Source organism: Podarcis bocagei, assembly GCF_964188305.1.
Source record: "Podarcis bocagei genome assembly, chromosome: 3".
NCBI classification, from domain to species: domain Eukaryota; kingdom Metazoa; phylum Chordata; class Lepidosauria; order Squamata; family Lacertidae; genus Podarcis; species Podarcis bocagei.
The window spans coordinates 79,901,077-79,921,290 of record NC_138127.1 but is presented as its reverse complement, the minus strand read 5'-3'; the positions used below and the strand labels follow the sequence as shown (position 1 = coordinate 79,921,290).

General features: G+C 44.1%; 1 protein-coding gene across 2 annotated transcripts in view; it reads right to left on the bottom strand.

Moving 5' to 3' along the window:
- DUSP10 (dual specificity phosphatase 10) overlaps nt 1–3,785 on the bottom strand; it is a 51,200-nt gene extending 47,415 nt beyond the window's left edge. Inside the window, exons 1-2 of one of the 2 annotated variants that reach the window (XM_081186061.1) lie at nt 3,767–3,785; nt 38–877 (exon numbers count right to left, since the gene is read on the bottom strand). In XM_081186061.1, coding sequence (XP_081042187.1) covers nt 38–836 — 799 coding nt within the window. In that variant the 5' untranslated portion in view covers nt 837–877; nt 3,767–3,785. Of the gene's footprint in view, nt 1–37; nt 878–3,655 lie in introns of both variants that reach the window. The other variant, XM_081186060.1, reaches the window with a different exon arrangement.
- Between the last annotated feature and the right edge of the window lie 16,429 nt (nt 3,786–20,214).

The window sequence follows — 20,214 nt, the reverse complement described above, 5'->3', positions numbered from 1 at the left end:
GAGAGAAGAAAGGCAACAGAATATGGGTCATAAATACCTTTGAGAACCAGTGGCTCCTTGCCTTCTCGCTTGAGAGACTCCAGCACTATGTGCAATGGCTGCGAAGGTATGACTCTGCTTGGCTCATTGGTATTCTCGTCATAAACAACTATTTCTTTGGAAAAGATCCTCTTGAAGGAGTCCTTGCCTTCCCGGCAAGAGATCAAGTCCAAGACGGTAATCTTGCCTTGCTGAAGCCTTCGCCGGCTGATCTTGTCAGAGCAATTGATGTGGACAGCTCCTTGGATGTGGCTCTTGTTGTATTCCATGAAGGGCCGGCAATCGATGATGACCGGCCCTTGGTGGCTCTTGCTGCATTTGGTCATCTTCTTTGCCAGTTCATTGGGATAGATGATTTTGACACTAGGCAACTGCTTGGTTGGGCCCGAGACCGGGCTCCCCACACCGCTGGAGGGACTCAACGGGCCAGAGTTCTCATTGTTGTTGACCATTTGGTTAGCAGGGCACGTGGTCGAGGTTCCTACGTTGGCAGAAGTGCTGCTGGTGCTGGCTTGAGTCTGGGTCTGATTGTCTTTGTCGTACGTTGCCACAGTGCAGCAACTGGCACTGCTGCATCCACAACTCAAGGAGCGAGCAGAGCCGTTGGATGAGGGCATATACGTCAGATTCGCAGCCTTGAGGGACACAACAGCTGTGCTGAGGAGACTCACGTGGCTCTCACTGGCAGAAGAGGCAGAATCCAGATAGCTGGAATCTAAGCAAAGGTTGAGATCCTGAGGTCGGACGGGCCTGGAGAGTGCCACTACTACCCTGTCGTCTAGTGGAGATGGAGGCATGAGGAAGCTGAGAATGGCAAGTCAAAGGGAACTCAAGCTCTCTGTTAAAAGGGGGAGGGAAATAAAATAACAATAAGAAAGTATCTCGCAACACACAAGAGTTCCATCATTATTCCCGGATAGCAATGCTCTAAATATTGTTGATCAAATGCTTTGTTTTTCATAGAACAAGGAGAGAGCCATTCTAAAAGGCACACAGTCACCAAACATGGAATCATAAAACTGTAAGAAGCTGGGAAATTATCTATCCCAACCTTTATGCCATGGCAGAAACTGCCACGCATTGGCTGCCTCCAACCCAGGATTGCGAGTCTGCTGCAGTTGTGGGGTGCACAATAAATGCTTGCTGGTCACTAACAGAATTCAGCTTCAGCATCTCAGCCTGCACTTACATTAAAAAGCTATTTTATAGTCCTTATGATTGATAAAAAAATATATTAAGGGCTATAAGTGGTCAGTTATCAAAAAAAGCAGAGAAGTTGCTAAATAAGCCTCCCAGAGAGTAGAGGGCTTCTGCACCCTGTAGGGAGGGCGAGATTTGGAAAAGTGGAAAAAAATGATATAATAAATAATGAAAAAAACGGGAGATTGTGCAAATCTTAATTGGCATAATTTATGCAAATTTTAATTGATATGCACATTGAATCATTTTCTTCTGCTGCTGCAGAAATTAGGTTAACTTGCTGCAGAATGTTGATGTTTTATCTATGTTTTGAGAATATTCAGGCCCGATGAAGACTAACCTAAATAGTCCACATTACATAGGCCAGACACCAAAAGGTACTTGCAGAGCAGCTACTATCATGTACTCAAGGCTTTCTTGCTCCAAGGGAAGAAAGCTCATTGTGGAAAAGAACCTGCCCTTACTTTATCCTCCCTTCTGCAAATTAAAAATAGACAGAAGCGACCAGTGTGATGTTAACAATTATCAGTAATGCAGGGCAGCCAAATCTGGCCTGAGGTGATGTTCTAACTCCCTCCTAGCACAGTTTTCAATATTGTTGGCTTCCTGTAAAAATCCACCAAAAGGGGGGGGGGAGAGAGAAGTTTGCCAGTAATCTGAACACATACTGAAAAGAAATGAGAGATAAGAAACAGAGGCTTCCATGCATCCCTTATGAGCAGAACTGCTATTCTGGAACTGCCATTTATTCAGATACAAGCACACTCTCATAAAATGACAGGCCTGGAATATCAAAGAATTCAGGTCCCAACCTTCCTGCTCTTATACCTTAGTTATCACTACCATAACACAAGGAGGGACAGACTGAGATGATCCACTGTCCTAAAATCAGAGTTCCCTGCAACTCCCACCCCCAAGCAAGTTCATAATATGTATTGGTTTTATAGCATTCGTTTAATGACCAATTACGTTGACATTTGGCAGAGTCCAATTGAGGTCAGTCAAATGACACTCACTTTTTTAAAAAAGTTATTACATCACCCTCTCAGTATCTTTTAAGGCTGAAAGGGTAAGCATACTTATCAAGAACTCCCATTTGACTCAAAAAGGGATGGTGGTTTGTTTTTTACTAAGCTTGCTTAAACTGGACGAAGTACAGGATGACACAAAATTAGGGACAGTCATGTGGAAACGTGTGATGCCTCCAGTCAAAGAACAACCTACACAATTTAACCCAAATCAAGAATACTTTTTAAAAAATGAGAATTCCCTTCCCTACATTCTACTATCTGTTTCTATAATCTAACTATGTCCTACCCCCCTCAAAACCACAATACACACACTTTCCATTAGGATGGGTCACTATCCTAGGATAAGAAACCAGAAAACATAAAAACCCCATCTATCTCCTCCTGAGGAGGAATGGAGAGAGAGAGAGAGAAGTATTTGCAGAATGGGTTTAAATTGTGACCAGAGGAAATACCATTTATCAACTATGGGGAGTCAGAAAAAAATGAATTAAATAAAGGGAGAGGAAATGCAAAATACAGAAAACAAGTTTCCTTTCCCCACCTTCTGTTTGTGAAGAACAACAAATAAATGTACAGAGAAAAACAACACAACACCATGCATTCCTGAGAAATAAGAGAAGCAAAGATCGGGAGAAGGGAAATAGTACCCTTTTTCTTTTTTACAAAAAGAGAAAACAAGGGGTTAGTTTAGTAACCAAATCACGTGCGAGACCAGTAACGTTATGTTTGAGTTTGGTTTTTTAATGTTTGGATTATTTTTTTTAAAAAAAGAAACTAATAAAGTATTTGGAGACCGGCTAAGGGAACCCTGTTTGCCTTAGGATGGCAAAGATATCTGGGGAGCTCTGCATCCCTGCAGCAGAGGTAATATATTTCCAGCCAAGCCATGAAGTCAGACTTGGGAGTTAAAAGAGCCCAGCCAAAATGAGGCACCTTTTCACGCTCACCGATCCGGAGCTGGTTCAGGACCTCACGGAGGGGGGAGGCGTTTTACAGAACAGGCGTAAAAAGGAGGGGGGGAGGAAGAGAAGCGCTACAAGAGATGCTGCTCCGGAGAGCCTCTTCTGCACTCCGATCCCCCCCTACCCCCCTAGATACTGCAGCAATCCCGGACGAGAAAAGCCTCCGTTTCTGACAATCCAGTCGGTGAAACGCACGCAAGTCGGCGGGCTCCAAGCGCAGACCGGCGCGGGGACGGATAACAGTGCTAGTACCTTATTTCCCATTGCTCCCCAACATTTTTTCGCATTTCCCAGTTTGTTTCCAAACACGCATCTCTCTCTCTCTTCCCCAAGACAGGGCAGATTTATTCTAGGAGACGCTACGCGGTCGACCTACGCACCACAACCGCTCCTCTCCGTAAGGAACCCAAGTCTCCCACTTACTTCATAAAGAAATATTTCCCTCCAGCACCCGGCGCTCGTCTGTGGCTATCGATTTACGCATTAAGCCCCCATTCACTCGGCTTCATTGATCTCCACCAGCAACATACTTACTTTCTCTTTTGCTACACAGTAAATGTAAGGTTCGAAAAGGGCGTGGCCGGGGGAGGGATAGACAGCGCGCTCCCCCAATAGGGGCTCTCCGGGAGGAGCTGCTCGAGCCCCCCCTCGCGGGGATGCCCGGGATTGGCGGCGGGTGGGCAAGGGGGAGGAGCCACTCAACTCTTAAGGGATGGCTCGCCCGCCACTGCTTCGGGTCCTGTGTCAGAAGCAGCGGATGGAGTGATGTCATTGGCAGCCAATCAAAGGCACGAGTGGGCCAGCCGGAGCCGGAGCGGAGCAGCTGCTCTCTATTTACATGTAAACTTAACCAGGAGGATGCGGTTAACTCTTCCCTGCGCGCAGTTGTCCATGGAGCATACTTTTAACTGCCTTCCCCCAATGGTCTTTTTTTCCTCGCCCGGCACCTTCGCTTAAATATCTTTATTCGCTCTGCCCGTATTTCCCCAGCTTCGCTTTCTCGCCTCCTCTCCCTTTAAGATCCACTCCCCCACACCCCGGCTTCAATGAATGAATGAATGAATCAATGAATGAATCTCACGTCCGCTGAATTCTTCTTACACAGCAGGCGACACACCAGAAGCTTGAATGGTGATTAGTTGCTGAGTTGGCCACCTGAGGACCACGCATCAAAAAACAAAAACAACTCTCCGAAACGATGCAGTTTTATACAATTTTCATATTTACCTGCTATCGCTCAGAAACTGAAAATGGGGGGGGGGAGTCGATAGGAGTTACGTGCCTAGATATGGTAACACCCCCCCCCATCTGTTTCATAATGAATGCAAGGGAAGGGAGGGGACGGACCAGAGAGCAAACTGCATGCATAAGCCATTCATGGTAAATTCTTTGAATAAGAGACCCAAAATGATGGGCTGAGACTGCAGTCCTAGGTGTGCTTTAGTGGGAATAAGTGCCATTGAACTCAAGGAGACTTCTACCAAGACATGCATAAAATGGCCCAGTAAATCAAATGTTCTGGATATCCCTGCATTTTAAATATATCTGCAGAACCTTCATTTTGCAATAATCAGACCTGCACCATCAGCGCTCAAATTGCAGAGGTTGGTGGACATACTGCTGCTGCAGCAGCAGAAATGCATCACACATGCATAAGAGGCCTGAGGTTTGTTCAAAATTTGGAGATGCTAATTTAAATGCACATTGAGGAATAATCATAGCAATTTAAATAAAAATAGAATGCATCTCATTATAGTGAGGGAAAGTGACCTGCTTGCTTGCCTGCTCTGTCTTGCTTTACAGTTGCTAACTTGCGAGTAGGCAAGCTCAATGCCCATCCTGCTCTCCCTTCCTAATGGTCTTTTATCATTAAATCAGACTCGGTCTGGACAGCCCATGGAAAAGAGGACTGTCCTCTGTAAACTAGGAGGTGCAAAGATGGAATCAAGCCCCCTTACCTGTGGTGTTGGTTTTTGAGAAGTCAGTTGTCAAGAGGCCTAGTTCTTCTGCTAGGCCTTGCCCTCCAAGGATGGTTCTAATGGGAGCTTAGACTTCTGGGTAAAGAGCTGAGCTCATGAGGAAGCTGTTTCTTGCTTGGCTAATTGCCAAGTGCTCTCATGGCTCGCACCTGTGTGTTGTTTTGTCTTGGCTGAAGATGGCCAGTTAGCTAGTTAGGAAAATTCCACAGCTTTGTAGTCACATGTACACTCAGAGACTCTCAGTTCTGGAAAGTTACAGTCTAGATGACTAGTTGTTGAAGACCTGCGCTGGTTGCTGAGCCACAAAGTTACCCATATTCGCCTTTTGTTCCATACCTTCCTCATTGGTACCTTTTGTCAGGTCTTTAATGGTTAACAATGTATTAGACTGGGTTAGCTTGCATCCTTAACCATATTTTCCTGTTCTGTTCTCCTACTGGTAAACAGGTTCCATTCTATGCTGCTATCCTGTTTATTGTTAATAAAACCTCTGTTTCCATTCTGACGTTTCCTTGGATTAAGCCTCAGTACTAAACCAGTCCCTTGGCCTTCTTGATCTAACCTGCTACTGTATAATTTGGTTTTCTGCTTGAAACCTCAGAGGCAGAGAATGGTACTTTGAACTCTTGATTCTTGGGATCTTAAAGATGTTTGGTGTACAGCCTGAGATTCTCCTGGCTCTGATTGGGTGGGATGACAGGAGAGGCAATAACTTCTATGGGCAAGGGTTGGTTTTAACTCCTAGACTTTCTGGCACCATCTGAACCAACAAGAGCTCTGACCTGGGTTTTGTTGGCCAGGTTCAAGACTGCAATAGTGGGAGATGATTTGCCAAAAAATGGGGTGTCAAGACATGTAGATTTCACCCCTACCTTCAAGATCTGTCAATAAGTACGGGTTTTTGTGAGTTCATTCTGCGCTCCATGTCCATTCCTAGTTCAGCATTTGCCTCCCTACTGGTAACATCAAAGAGAGCAGTGGAAGCTAGTAGTGGACTAAGGTGGATTTTACAAGCCCTTGGGCTCCCTAACAGACTTGTACTTTGAAAGGGTTACCCTATCTTAAAGAGCAAAAAGAAAACAGCCTGAGCCACTGCCAGTCTGAGCTGGGGAAAGGGGTGTGTGGCTGCACAGGGTTGCTGACGCACCTATTTCCCTGGCAGCCTCAGCACAAAAAACCCAGAAATTTCCTTTAAATTGTAAAAATCTGCCCAGATGGGCATGCTGGCCCCAAAAAGAGGGCATGTCCGGGTTTTCCTAGACATATGGCAACCCCAAATTTGAGCATGGAAAGATAAGCACTGCACTGTCTGTTACGCAATGGTCTGAGGACCTCACTGTCCTTGCTACATTAGAACATAGGTAAAGGGTAAAGGGGACCCCTGACCATTAAGTCCAGTCATGGCCAACTCTGGGGTTGTGGCGCTCATCTTGCTTTATTGGCTGAGGGAGCCGGCGTACAGCTTCTGGGTCATGTGGCCAGCATGACTAAGCCGCTTCTGGCGAACCAGAGCAGCACACAGAAACGCCATTTACCTTCCCGCTGGAGTGGTACCTATTTATCTACTTGCACTTTGACGTGCTTTCGAACTGCTAGGTGGGCAGGAGCTGGAACCGAGCAACGGGAGCTCACCCCATCGCAGGGATTCGAACTGCCGACCTTCTGATCGGCAAGTCCTAGGCTCTGTGGTTTAACCCACAGCGCCACCTGCGTCCCACACATTAGAACATATTTCCTATAAATGTCAATTTATATGTGGATAGGGATGTGGACATCTGGGTGGCTTGTATCAACTTACATGTTTAATTTAAGATGAAAGTTCTGGTATCCTTAATTTGAGCTGATGACATTATTTATTTATTCCCTCTCCTTTGCTTTTTTATTTTCTTTTCACCATTGTTAAATCTGCTAATGAAAAATTAATTAAAAGAAAAAAGTACTGGACTATATGAGGTATTGCTGCAAAGTGTTTTGAGAACTTATAAAGTGTGATAGAAATGCAATCAACAAGCGACAGATGAGCAGACCTGGTATAAGAAGCTTTAGTTGTTTTTGTCATCAGCGTGTTTTGGTTTTAGATTCTTTTTTGGACACACACATGTCACATTGGCCATATGAATAAACTAAGTTCAGTCTAGTGGAATTACTGACCGTACATCATGATTATGATAATTAAAAACAGCATAGAGAGTTTGGAATACAAGGACAACATAATTAAACAACACAATAGCCATTTACAGTAATAAAGAGCTTTCTGCACCAGGTCCTTAATCTTAGTTAGCTAATTGGCAGCCAGTGCAATTTTTTCAGGAGTGCTGTGACATTGCTCCAGAAAAGAAAGACACAGTTGAGCCACTGCATTTTGTATTAGGTGCAGCTTCCAGGACAATATACAAATACAATGACTGCTTACACCGACTGTTCAGTTTGCCTGTTAAAAGGCTAGCTGTGTTATTTAATTATGAATTAATGTGCATCTTTCTCAGACTTTGCCACCAAGTGGAAAACACATGGACAATAATTTGGGAGGTAGCACTGTTAAAGAGGGATTTGAAGTGACTGCCAAAACAAGACAAAACAAAAAACCCCACAATGAAAACATAGGCTCAATTTTGGAAATCACTCTGGCAAGATTAGAGACAAATGTGGGAGGAAATATACTGTTTGTATATATTTGCATTTAGCTACTTGCTGGATGCAGTTTTGGTTTTAGTTCTTTGGTCTGGCCAGCTATTGAATTCTTGCTGAATTATGCTGTGGTTTTAGTTAACTAATCTAGTTCTTTGCTTGCTAGACTCCAAGGGCGAAAACAATGACAGATCCCTGTTCACTGCACTGCAGGTAAATGTGTATCCGAAATAGGAAAATGTAGATTTAACATGGGTGCTTCAAGGGGTATCATTTGTCTATTTGTACTATTCATAGGACACTCTGTCATGGAAGTTCTCTGGGTGGTTTACAAGATAAAAACAAGTTAAAGATGTAGGACCAACCGTAGGACCAAAAAAGACCACTTTAAATACAAAAGAGCAGAGGAAAAGATATATAAATAACAACACAAAGCAGAAGGATAAATATTTACAGAGGTAAAGCAAATTGCCCCATGTTTAAGACTGAAAAAAGTGGTTTTGTCTATTTATTTGCACTCCAGGCAAAGCTTCACTTGCTTACATTGACTGGGGAATTGAGTTACTAACTTATAAAAGATGTGAAATGTTGCTGTGATCCAAAATTCATTCATGGAAAGCTAATCTGCTTCTCCTTATTGCCAATGACATTATTTCTTTATTCAGGTTTCCTAAATAAACCCCTCTGTTAAGACTTCACAGGACGAAATAGATCAGAGCCCAAGCCAGCTATGGGCAGTTTGAGATGTGCCCTTGACGTCTTCAAAGCCAGTTACCAGCAGCGTGAAGAGTCTGCATATTGAGGAATGAAAGCCTACATTTATGAACAGACCTTGGTTTTTTTTATAATGATGATGTGCAATATTTCATACCAATTTTCAGAAGGCATGTACGTTTTTAATCCCTTCTGTAAGAACATGCCCAATAAATTAAAACACAATTAGCAAGAGAGTAGGCCAGCCCCTGATCTCAACTAAACCACAAAACATCATTGATTCCTGCCCCCCCCCCCTGCAAATAAACATCAGTGGCTCTGCATCTATGCATTTGTAAAGTCTCCTTCCCAGAGGCATATATCTGATTGCCCTTTCCTAGTGGCTGGTACTTTGTGAATAACAAAGTCCTCTGTGTTGGGTGTGAATTAGCCACTTCTGCAGCTGTCCTGCTTGTCAAGGTTTAAAAATAGGACCAAGGTTTTCAAGGCATGTATAGTCTGCTCCAGAAGATGCAATGATGGCACACAGAGCGCTCTTACACCAGAGGCTGGTTAGAAGGAAGATCTCGATCAACTGATCACTGGGGAACAATTTTTTTTCCCCATTTTCTGTTGCATGAGATTTTTCAATTGTTCTTATATGTTCTTTCAATGCTGATTTCAAATCTGAAATCAGTTTTCGTGTACATGCTATATGTAGTTATCTTTCAATTTCAGACTTTTGCCGATATGTCATATTTATACTGGGGATAAGTGGACACTGACTCGTTAATCTACCCTAACCACATGGTGATTATTGTTTTGCAAACTTAATTTTTCTTTATTTTTATAGTTTTGTAACCTAAATATTTGTATTTTTCAGACCGGACCATGGCTTCTTCAAGTAGACAAAAATCTTGAGGTGATTTGCAGTAGATTGGCAAGGATTTGTGTCTCCCAATAGCAGATATAAAATTCCCCTCTCCCCACCACCCTAAATTATACTGCTGAAATGAAGAAAGCTTGATGTTTTTGTGTATAAAGTCCATGAACTTCATTCAGCTCTGGTACTCAAAACTCAAAACAAATTCCTGGGCTTAACATTATTGGTGTCCACCCTGTGGAATGCCTCCCATCAGATGTCAAAGAAATAAAAAAACTATCTGATGTTTAGAAGACATCTGAAGGCAGCCCTCTTTAGGGAAGTTTTTAATGACTGATGTTTTACTGTATTTTTAATCTCTTGTTAGAAGCCACCCAGAGTGGCTGGGGAAACCCAACCAGAGGAACGGGGTATAAGTAATATTTTTTTATTATATAGTATTATTTAATTCAAAACCTGGTTGAATAATAGAAGCCTAGAGTTGTAAGGGACCACATGGATCATGCAATGCAGAAATATCCATCCATACAGGGATCAAACCTGTGACCGTGGCATTTTCAGCGCCACGGTTTCTAACCAACTGAACTAACTGGCAAGACAGAATGGTGATTCTCAAGGTTCTAGTTTAAAAAACAATTCAAATTCCACAAGCATGAGGTCTACCTACCCTTATCATAGCAGCTTCTCCACAGCCTCTCTATACCAGTGTTACTTGTAGAGTAGCACATGGAGTCAGCAGGGGATTATATATTGTTGATTCCACAATACCCATCTCCACTTATCTGGGCAATTTATCTTCTGACCACTGAGGCCACTGTCTGAGTGAATCCCTTTCCTTTCTGTCATAGAAACATGGAATTGTAGAGTTGGAAGGGACCCCCAAAGATCATCTAGTCCAACCCCCTGCATACAGGACTATGCAGCCTTCCCATAACAGGATTGAACCTGCAACCTTGGTGTTATCAGACCATGATCTAACCAACCAAGCCAAGAGTGAATTCGTGTTGTTCCTTTCTAAGGCCAGTACCAACTCTCTCCCTGGGTCCCTGCGATTCTTGGGCTTTCTACCCAACCCCATCATGCTGGCAGGCAATTTGTGTGTGTGGAAATTTAGCCGGGGGGGGGGGGAGAGTGACAAAGGCTGCAGAGGAATCAGCTTGCTGATTTCACCAATGCATTATACAAGGAAAGGAAAAACATACACAGTATGTGCAGAGAATAAGATGCTGTTACTATTAGCCGGGCTGCTATCTTTCCTTTGCAGGTTGTTTCAGACAGCCTTGATTGAAAGGCCCTAAAATTTCACTGAGTGCTTGTCCTAAGCGAACAGGTTAACAAATTTGTGTTCCCGTAGGAATTTTGCCTTGCAAAATTAAGGCTCATTTTTGTACTCAAAACCCATTCATCCGTGCCCCCCCCCCCCCGCTGTTTCTTTCTGTCATGCTGGGATGTCAGCATCTTTTCCCCAGTTAAAATAGTCTCAATATATCCCATGGTGGAGGGCATTAGGAAGAATCATAAGAACCTGAAGCTTTAACTGCCCTGAGACCCCCGGGTATAGGGCAGTGTATAAATAATAATAATAATAATAATAATAATAATAATAATAATAATACAGTGGTACCTTGGGTTAAGAACTTAATTCGCTCCGGAGGTCCATTCTTAACCTGAAACTGTTCTTAACTTGAGGTACCACTTTAGCTAATGGGGCCACCCTGCTGCCACCGCCGCATGATTTCTGTTCTCATCCTGAAGCAAAGTTCTTAACCCGAGGTACTATTTCTGGGTTAGCGGAGTCTGTAACCTGAAGCGTCTGTAACCTGAGGTACCACTGTAATAATAATAATAATAATAATAATAAACATCTGGGATACACGAGGTCATCCACATGGAGTATGGGGTGTGTGTGTTCCTTCTCCATCACATGAAGAGAAGCATTGCATAGGCAACTTATGAACCTGAGGCTAGTCCTACTACAAGTCTGCCACAACCTGACTGGAAGATATTTTGCTGCCTCTCTTCATTGGTTGTGCACTGGGTGAGGAACAACTGAAACCATCTTAGGATAAGAAGGCTTTTCCGGACAAAAACAGTCTCCATTTGCCATGGTGAGTGATAGACTTTGTTCCTAGAGTTGTTGCTTGAGAGATGCAGAGAAGGGTCCTGCAAATATACTTCTGTTCTAGTTTATGCATCAGTGTCCCAGCCTTAAAATATTGCCATTGCCAGTCTAAGTGTGTGTTCTGTATATCAGTGTTTCCCAACCTTTTTTGGGCAAAGGCACACTTGTTTGATGAAAAAAATCTCGAGGCACACCACCATTACAGCCCCGTGACGTCAGCGCGCAGCGTCACGCCGGGAGGGACGCACGAAAGTGTAAGTTTCAATTTTTTCCCTCCCCCTTACCGGGGAACCTCCAAGCTTTGGGGGTGGGGGGGGGAGGAGGCAGCAAAGCGAGGCAGGAAGGAGAGCGCGGCTTGGCTGGGTGAGCTTTGGCAGGGGCAGGGAATGAGAGCCGCGAGGCGGGCACTGCGGACGGAGGCGCTGCCCGCCGAGCTCGCAGGCAGCCAGGCAGGCAGACGGCGAGAGCCCCGCGCTGGGCGGCCTCTCCTCGCCGCCGCCGCCCCGCCTCTCGCCGCCCGACTCGCCCGCCTCCCTCCAGGCAACATCTCGCGGCACACCAGGCAACATCTCGCGGCACACTAGTGTGCCGCGGAACAGTGGTTGGGAAACGCTGCTGTATATCCCTATAGGGAAGTCAGGCAGAGCGATCTGCTATGAGCTGTGACAGAAGGCTGCACTGGGTTGTCACTGCGTCAATCATTCATGACACATAAGGAACAAGTCAGGGGTGCCTCAGCAGTCTATATACATGTCTGTTGTTAATATGATTAATGCATCGGCTCCATATTAATCTGTTTAGCTATTTAGAAAATTGAACAAAAGCACTCCCGACATTCCCCCCTCTCTCAAGCACACACAAACACACAGAGTGATGCAAGCTGTTATTTTAATGGAAGCTGCTGCTTTGCTAGAGTAGTCATCATAAAGCTTTCTTCCAATATTTCTTCTTCCTCTTCTTGCCCTGACACTGAGAAATTTACTTTCATTTCTTTTCTAAACACTGACTAAATTATTTCTGAGGGTTTCCCCCCCCTCCTTATCTACTGAGGATTAAATTTGCATGTGATTTAGCTCAGCCAAGGCTCATGTTTTTAATCAACATTAATTAACTAATCCCCGGAGGGTCAGCGTAGAATTCCCGTTTTAAACATATAGAAGGAAAGGAAATAGAGGGAAATCAGTGATGAAGCATGGGTAACCAGAGTCGGATATCGGGGGTTGAAGATTAGGAAGTTGCACTTTATTCTCCTACGCCGATGATCATTTTATTAAGTAACACTGCTTGGCACTGAAGTGGTTAAATCCTATTAGCTAACGTGATAACGCCTCTTCATATTCCTGCATCTTAAAAATGGATAACCATTATTTGTGTAGCCAAGTAATTGACAAAAAGATGGGGGAAAGGCAACCAGGTTCCACACTATGCAAGTCTCATGGAGGAAAAGTGAAAAACTCCTGCCTTGTGGCTTCTGTACACAGCAGGTTCATACCTTCCAATATTCCTCAGATGAAAACAGGGACCTAGGGAAATCAGTGACCCCCACTCCCACCCCACGCCTCCTCCTCAGAGGCTGGTGCAGGAACACAGATGTAGCAGCTGAACGAAGCAAGCTAGAACCAAGTGACCATAGTGGCTGCTGTTCTACACCCATGACCCCTCAGCACCCCTCACAGCTATGGCAGTGACCTCACAGACAGGCCCTGCCCCCTTCACTCTCCAACCCACCACTTTCTTTATGGGAGACGGGCTGACTGAGGAGTGGGGAAACTGAAAAAGTTTCTCAGGGACATTGAAGTGACCCATACTCCCCCCCCATAAAAACAGGAAGTGACATCATATTGAGTGTTGGGTGGTGGAGGAAAGGGAGCAGGAAACAGAGATATAAGAAATGGGTAAGAGAGATGCTTGGATCTGACGTCGTGCTGAAGGGATGCTGTGCTGATGGGAATTTGGGAAAAAGTGAGAAGCCATGAGGGCTTAAGGGGTTTTGTGATGATCTTGGTATTTTCAGGTCAGTTGGAGGGTCTTAGAGGATTACTGTGTGGTGTGATTTGCCACTCAGAGGATGTACTAGCAGCTAGAGGAAGGGATTCTTGCAATTCTAACACAGGGGAAGTCAACATGATGCTGCCCCATAATCCTTGCCCGTTGGCCATGCTGGAGAGGGGTAATGGGAATTGGAGTTCAACAACATTTGAAGGGCTCCATGTTGGCTTCCTCTACATAAGAACATAAAAGCCTGCTGTATCAGGCCAGTGGCCCAGCTGGTCCAGAATCCCGTTGTCACTGTGGCCACCTAGATGCCTTGGGGAAACCCACAAGCTAGACCTGAGCCCAAGCACACTATCTCCTCCTTTGGTTTCCAGTAGCTGATGTTCAGAAGCACACTGCCTCCAACTACCTTTGATCTAGCAGAATACGTTGCATGATATTGTGTAAGAGATTGAGCTGTGCTAGCAAGCATCTTGACCTTCCCCAAGAGAGATGGCGCAAACAGAAGCACACCTGTGGATATCAGTTTTCATTTGTGAGGATCTTCAAGTAAGTAAGAAAAAAACCCTTCTGTGGGTCAAATACACCTCCAGTTTGTGGAGGGACATCTCTGAATCTAATCCAGATGATACAGAGAATCTCCATGCCGCCATCAGCAGGAAACTTTGCCAGTGACGTGGAAGTTTTCCAAGTGCACTATATCTTATCCCTGTCATGTGGAGAAGCTGGTACACAGACGCTGTTTCAATCAGTTGTCCTTGTGACTGACAAGACTGTAATGTGTGGTCCCTATGGACAGGCTGTGGTGGTAAAGCTATTTAAGAAGTGGTTGATTTCATGATGGGGGGGGGTCATTCATTAGCATGAATGTTTTGTTGAGAATAACTTTTCCCTTCCGTTATTAGTACCTCACTTATTGCAGATGCTTTAAAAAGTGCCACAAGACCGAAGCTCTCGTAATAATTATTAACTCATGCGACCTGCTGTATACTAAACTGAGGTGAGTGTAATAGTGACAAGGCAAATACAATAAGAAAACCCACCAGGACATTTTACTATCTGAGGCAAAGGACAAGATGGCACTCCCCACATTCACCATGGAGAAGACCACTAAACAACCAGCTGAATCTTTCTTCAGCTCTGGGGACTGGACAGTGCACCCGAGAGCAGCAAGCTAGGTTGAGAGGCACTGAGTGGTTGGTGCAGCACAAATAGCTATATTCTCCAACAGAGGGAAGTGACCAGGGGGCTCGGGAGGAACATCCAGGGGGTCTGGCCCTGATATTCACATGGTTCAGCCAATGAAGACATCACTATGTGAATACTCCAAGCATTAGGGGTAGGATTTGTTCTCTCAGTTGCAGCCCTTTCCATCTTGAATTGGAAAGAAGTGTGTGTCGAAAACTCTTTCCACACACAGATCCCCTTTCCTGGTTTAGGATGTGCATGTTTATATCTCTACCCCAAAGCATATACAGCTCTGCCGCTGTTGTTCTCAGGATTCAAAATGTCAGTCTTCTTCTGCTTCAGGTTCTGTGAAATGAAGTTCTCCAACAGTGGAGCAAAGGAAATGCTCGCAACCTCTTATCTCTCGTGCTGCTGCCAGCTGTTTTTGCTCTTGTATAAGAACTCTTGGTGTGGGAGATATCTCCATTCATCCTTAACACAGGCAAATCCAGGGTGGTGACATTCACCTCAAAATTGTTTCAGATCTTCAGAGATGAATCACCAAAGCTTCTCCAGCTCAGGAGTAGCACATAGTCCCACCATGCCCGCCCCACAAGTAACTGTTATAGCTGTTCTGATTACACACCAAGGTAGTCACCACATTTCCCGCATGGTATTTCCATGTTGTGCTTTGCAGTCCTCACAATCCTTTTCCAAGAAGCAATCAGCCCAATGACAAATGGAACAAAATGTTCTGATGATACATGGATTTTAAGCTGATTCCCATCAGTTTCAATGGGCTTAATTGAACAGGTGATTCAGCTCAATGGCTGGTAGCCATTTCATTTCCCTTTGGGCTGAGGTATTAATTAGAAACAAAGGTGTTCAGTGAAACTCAAAGTCTGAGATGAAATTTTGCAAAAGTGTTCACATTTAATAATTTGGTGTTTTCAATGGGCTGAACTCAACCAAGTTGTCCGCTTGTGCCATGGGACTTTTCCATCTTTCCTCACCACAGATTCTCCCCTTCCCCTAACCCGTTCTAGAGAGTTAGGGAATCACCAGAATAAATTTAGGGCCTGTGTTGGGCTCAGGGAAACAAGAAGAGGAAAGTCCCATTGTGTGTGGACCTCATTCCCCACATGCATACCCCACTTAGCAGTATATTAAATTCCACCAAATGTTTTCAATTAATTTTAAAATGTGGCTTGAGCACTAATTTTACCAGTCACAATCACATGCCCAGTATCAGGTTGCTGATTTCAATACTTTTGTATTTAGATTATTTAGCCGCAACATTCTTAGATATAGCAACATCTGTAACATGGAATATTGAGGTGGGAAAATGAATTAGAATATAAATTTACAGTTTTTCAAAGAAATGGTAACCAGGCAAATCTTGGATTTCTCCCCTCTCATCCACAGTCATTTCAGCAAGGAGTGGGGTTGAAATGCATTTGGGTGGTGTAAAAATCAATTGATTATTGATACTCCAGTAAGTATAGTTATCTTCTGCTGAGTCCACCACCCATCACCTATCAACCTCCAACCTGGATTGGGACAGCTACATTTTAACCTAATGATGCACCTGGTAGATCATGGACTGGTAACCATAAAATTCCACCACCCTCAATTTCATTGGTTTGCATATTGGGACTCTGGATATTGGATTATTTGACTCTGCAGATAGTTTGGTGACAAATGCAGGGGGAGGTCAATGCAAAATATATGTGAATCAAAACAATCATATTATGTGTTCTAGTAATGATTATTAAGTCTGCATCAACTGTTGACTGTAGACTCCTAAAACAGGAATAGGAAACCTTCCCTCTTGTAGACATCATTCTAGCACGCCATGCCAGTGGTGGGTGGGGCCAAAAATCAAAGTAAGTGGGGCCAAAGAGTGGGCAGGGCCAAAATCATTCTACAACACTATTCAAACAAACATACACACCCCATTAAACTCACAGTTAACGTTCATGAAATACAAATTATTAAGGGGGCATATTTTGAAAATGCATGCAGATATCGCTTGTGCCTTTAAAAACGACGTGTTCTTCATCTATTTCATTTGTAATCTTGAACATTTGTTGTTGACTCATACAGAATTTAGTCATTTTTGGTATTGTTTATCAGAGAATGAAATGTACTCTCAGGTTAGGCTGTCTTTCAATACCTATCACAGTTTTGTTTTTTAAAAAGTTTTATTGCCTTTTCAGATGAACATAACAATGAGAACAAAACCAGATCATAACAATGTTGTCCACAAAGAAATTAAGCTCTATTACTGTGCCCACATCCCTATGTGTCTTTCCACAACAGGGTATCTGTTGCAGGTGGCTGTCATTGTCTTCGTTTGAGACAATATCCTCATGCATTGTTTGAGTTCTCCGTGCCTTTAATGTCTTGTCAGTTTCCCCATCAGAGTGGGACTCCAAATTTGCTAGTACCACTCCCCCAGCAAGTTTATACTGAATGGTCTCCAGTGTCGGGCTAGAAGAAGTTTAGCCACTACAAAATGAATTGTCTCCAGCTCTTTGTACACAAATGCCCTGGTCTCACCCTCATAAATTGATACCAATGCTATCTTGGGGTCCATCGGTACTGTTTGAGCAATGATCATGCCTGCTTCCTTGGTCACCGTCACCCAAAATCTTCACACGTCACACACACCCCACATGTGGGAATGTGCTTCTCCATTGCAGTAGGCTAGTGTTTTTTGTTATCTTACTAAGGACATAGTAAGAAAGGTACAGACTATGTGTAGCCTTTATAGCTGTCTGTAGAGGAGTGGTGGGAGGCACCTGCTGGGAAACCCCCAAGGGAGCCTCCAGGGGAAGAAGGCTCAGAGCCAGGGTACTGGTGGTGGGATGACAATGAGTGGTCAGAGAGAGAAGAGGGAGCAGGCTGGGAGAAGGAGGTGGTGTTGGAAGCTGAAGAGGCAACAGGGTTTAGTGAGCAGGAAGAGGATGTGGAAGAGAGCAGTCCAGAATCAGAGGCAGAAGCAGAGGGCAGTCAAGAGGCAGACAGCAAGCAGGATGCTAAAGAACCCAGGGAATCTCCCCCTCCTGCTGTGACTAGCTCCCCTCCCTTTTGGTGTCCCAGAACACACAGAGAAATGAAGAGGGTGGAGACTCAGCTTGCTGGGGAAGAACCCAGGGGAGGAGTCTTTGAGAGCACTGGGAAGACAGGGACCTTCTGTCCTCATGACTGCCTCACTTGGGCAAGGCCTATTAAGAAGATTTGCTGTGATCACTAGGTCTATACAGCTTTTGTTTCTTTGAATAAAGAATTAAATTCACTGACACTGGGTGTTTTATTGCTGACCAGCCCCCAACTCTGGCTCCTGACAGCAGCATTTTCTCAGACCTGTGCTGACACTGATTTAAATCAGGGATGTTTCCCACCATCTGTCCCAATGTTTTCTGTCAATTACACTTCCTAAGTCCTGCTCCTATGCTATTTTCAAATATTTCTGGGACCCCATCATTTCTTTCAAAAGTATTTTGTATAGCTGAGACATCTGTCCCTGTTCCGCCAAGCTCTTCTGAGAAATCAGGATCTCAATAGAAGTTAATGTCAGTTATAACCTAAGGTGTTCTAATGTTATTAATTCTGAATTTCTTGTCCTTATGAATAAAATGTAGAAGATTTTTCAGCCAACATTTTAGCTAATCTCTTTCCATCAATATTGGTATTTTTTTGAGGGGGAAGGAAATTTGTGGAGGATCAATTTTCTGGGGGTCAGTGAGGGAAGGGGGGGAAGGCCCCTGTGCTACAGGCCAATACAAAACACTCCAGGTAGTTTATCCATCTCTTCTTTGGAGCTGCACTTGCTGAAAGACTCTGCCTCTGAGGAGTTCTGGCCCAAGGCCATGACAGCACTACATTATCCCTAAGGTATTGTCTCCAGGTATTTGTCTGCTTTAGAAGCCTCTGGAGAAAAGTAGGAGAAACTAAAACTCAGTTGAATGAAGCTATCTGAGGTCACCAAGCATACTATCCCACTCCTCATATCTTACAAGTCTGAACTGCTGTGTTATTAATTTTAAGTGACAACTCCACTCGTGCGCAAATGAGTGTAGCTGAAGTCTTGTTCCAGATTTGTAGCCTGAGCTCCAATTTCAGCTCAGGAGCTGTTGCTTTTAGGTTTTCTCTTCTTTTGGTGCCAGTCATAAGGATCTCTGGATCAATCCTACTTGTTATCCTCCTCACCCGCTGTGCTGGTTCCAGTCTCTCCTTGTTCCAGCCCCAATGATTTTGGGGTTTTTCTTGCCTCTCAGCATGAGAAGACAGTTTCAGTTTTATTGCCACGGCTAATAATAAGCTGAAAGGGATAACCGCAACGTAGCAGATCCCCACCTTATTTTAACTGCTATGTGCAGGATTTGAATTCCCTCCAACTGCAAGACATTTTAACGCTTATACCCTGAAAGAGTAAAATGTAGGCTTCCTCACACTCTGATTTATCCAGGGCCTTTGCTTTTTGTGTTATTGATTATTTCACAAAATATTTGGGAAATTTTGACATTATATCCTATGGCTTCCCAACAGGGGGAGGTATTGGGTGGAGCAATCTATGCACCCGTTCTACATCTCTCAATACCATATTTAGATCAGGAAAAGCTCATTCATCCACTCCATTTATTTAACTGGTAAGTCATGGGTCCTAAAAGATTCCACGATGTCCTGATCCTTTAAATCCTGCATTTGAAAGCAGAGATCCATTTGTGATCTCATCAGAACTAGTACGGCTGTTTTGTGCTTGATCCTAATATGGAATTGTCAGGGCTGTCAATTTTGCAGACATTGCCACCAACCCATCCCTTCAAAGATTTAACTGCATATGGCCATTCTTCAGAGAGGTCTTTTCAAAACTGATTTCCCATATGTCCACCATTGTGCTTAGGCATTGATGGGACGTGGGTGGTGCTGTGGTCTAAACCACTGAGCCTCTTGGACTTGCTGATCAGAAGGTCGGCGGTTCAAATCCCCGCAATGGGGTGAGCTCCCGTTGCTTGGTCCCTGCTCCTGCCAACCTAGCAGTTCGAAAGCACATCAAAGTGCAAGTAGATAAATAGGTACCGCTCTGGCAGGAAGGTAAACAGCGTTTCTGTGCGCTACTTTGGTTCGCCAGAAGCATAGCTGTCAACTTTTCATTTTTCTTGCGAGGAATCCTATTCGGAATAAGGGAATTTCCCTTTAAAAAAGGGAAAACTTTGACAGCTATAGCCAGAAGTGGCTTAGTCATGCTGGCCACATGACCTGGAAGCTGTACGCCGGCTCCCTCAGCCAGTAAAGTGAGATGAGCGCCGCAATCCCAGTCGTCCCTGACTGGACCTAATGGTCAGGGGTCCCTTTACCTTTACCTTACTGTGTTACAAAACTCAGGGACTGTGTTAGGTATCTTAGGTCCTGTTCCTTTGGTCCCCAAAATCCATGATTTATTCCCTGCTTAATCCTGGAGTCATGACTGTTTATAGCAGCGATGAGATATAATTAATTTTTGTGGGGA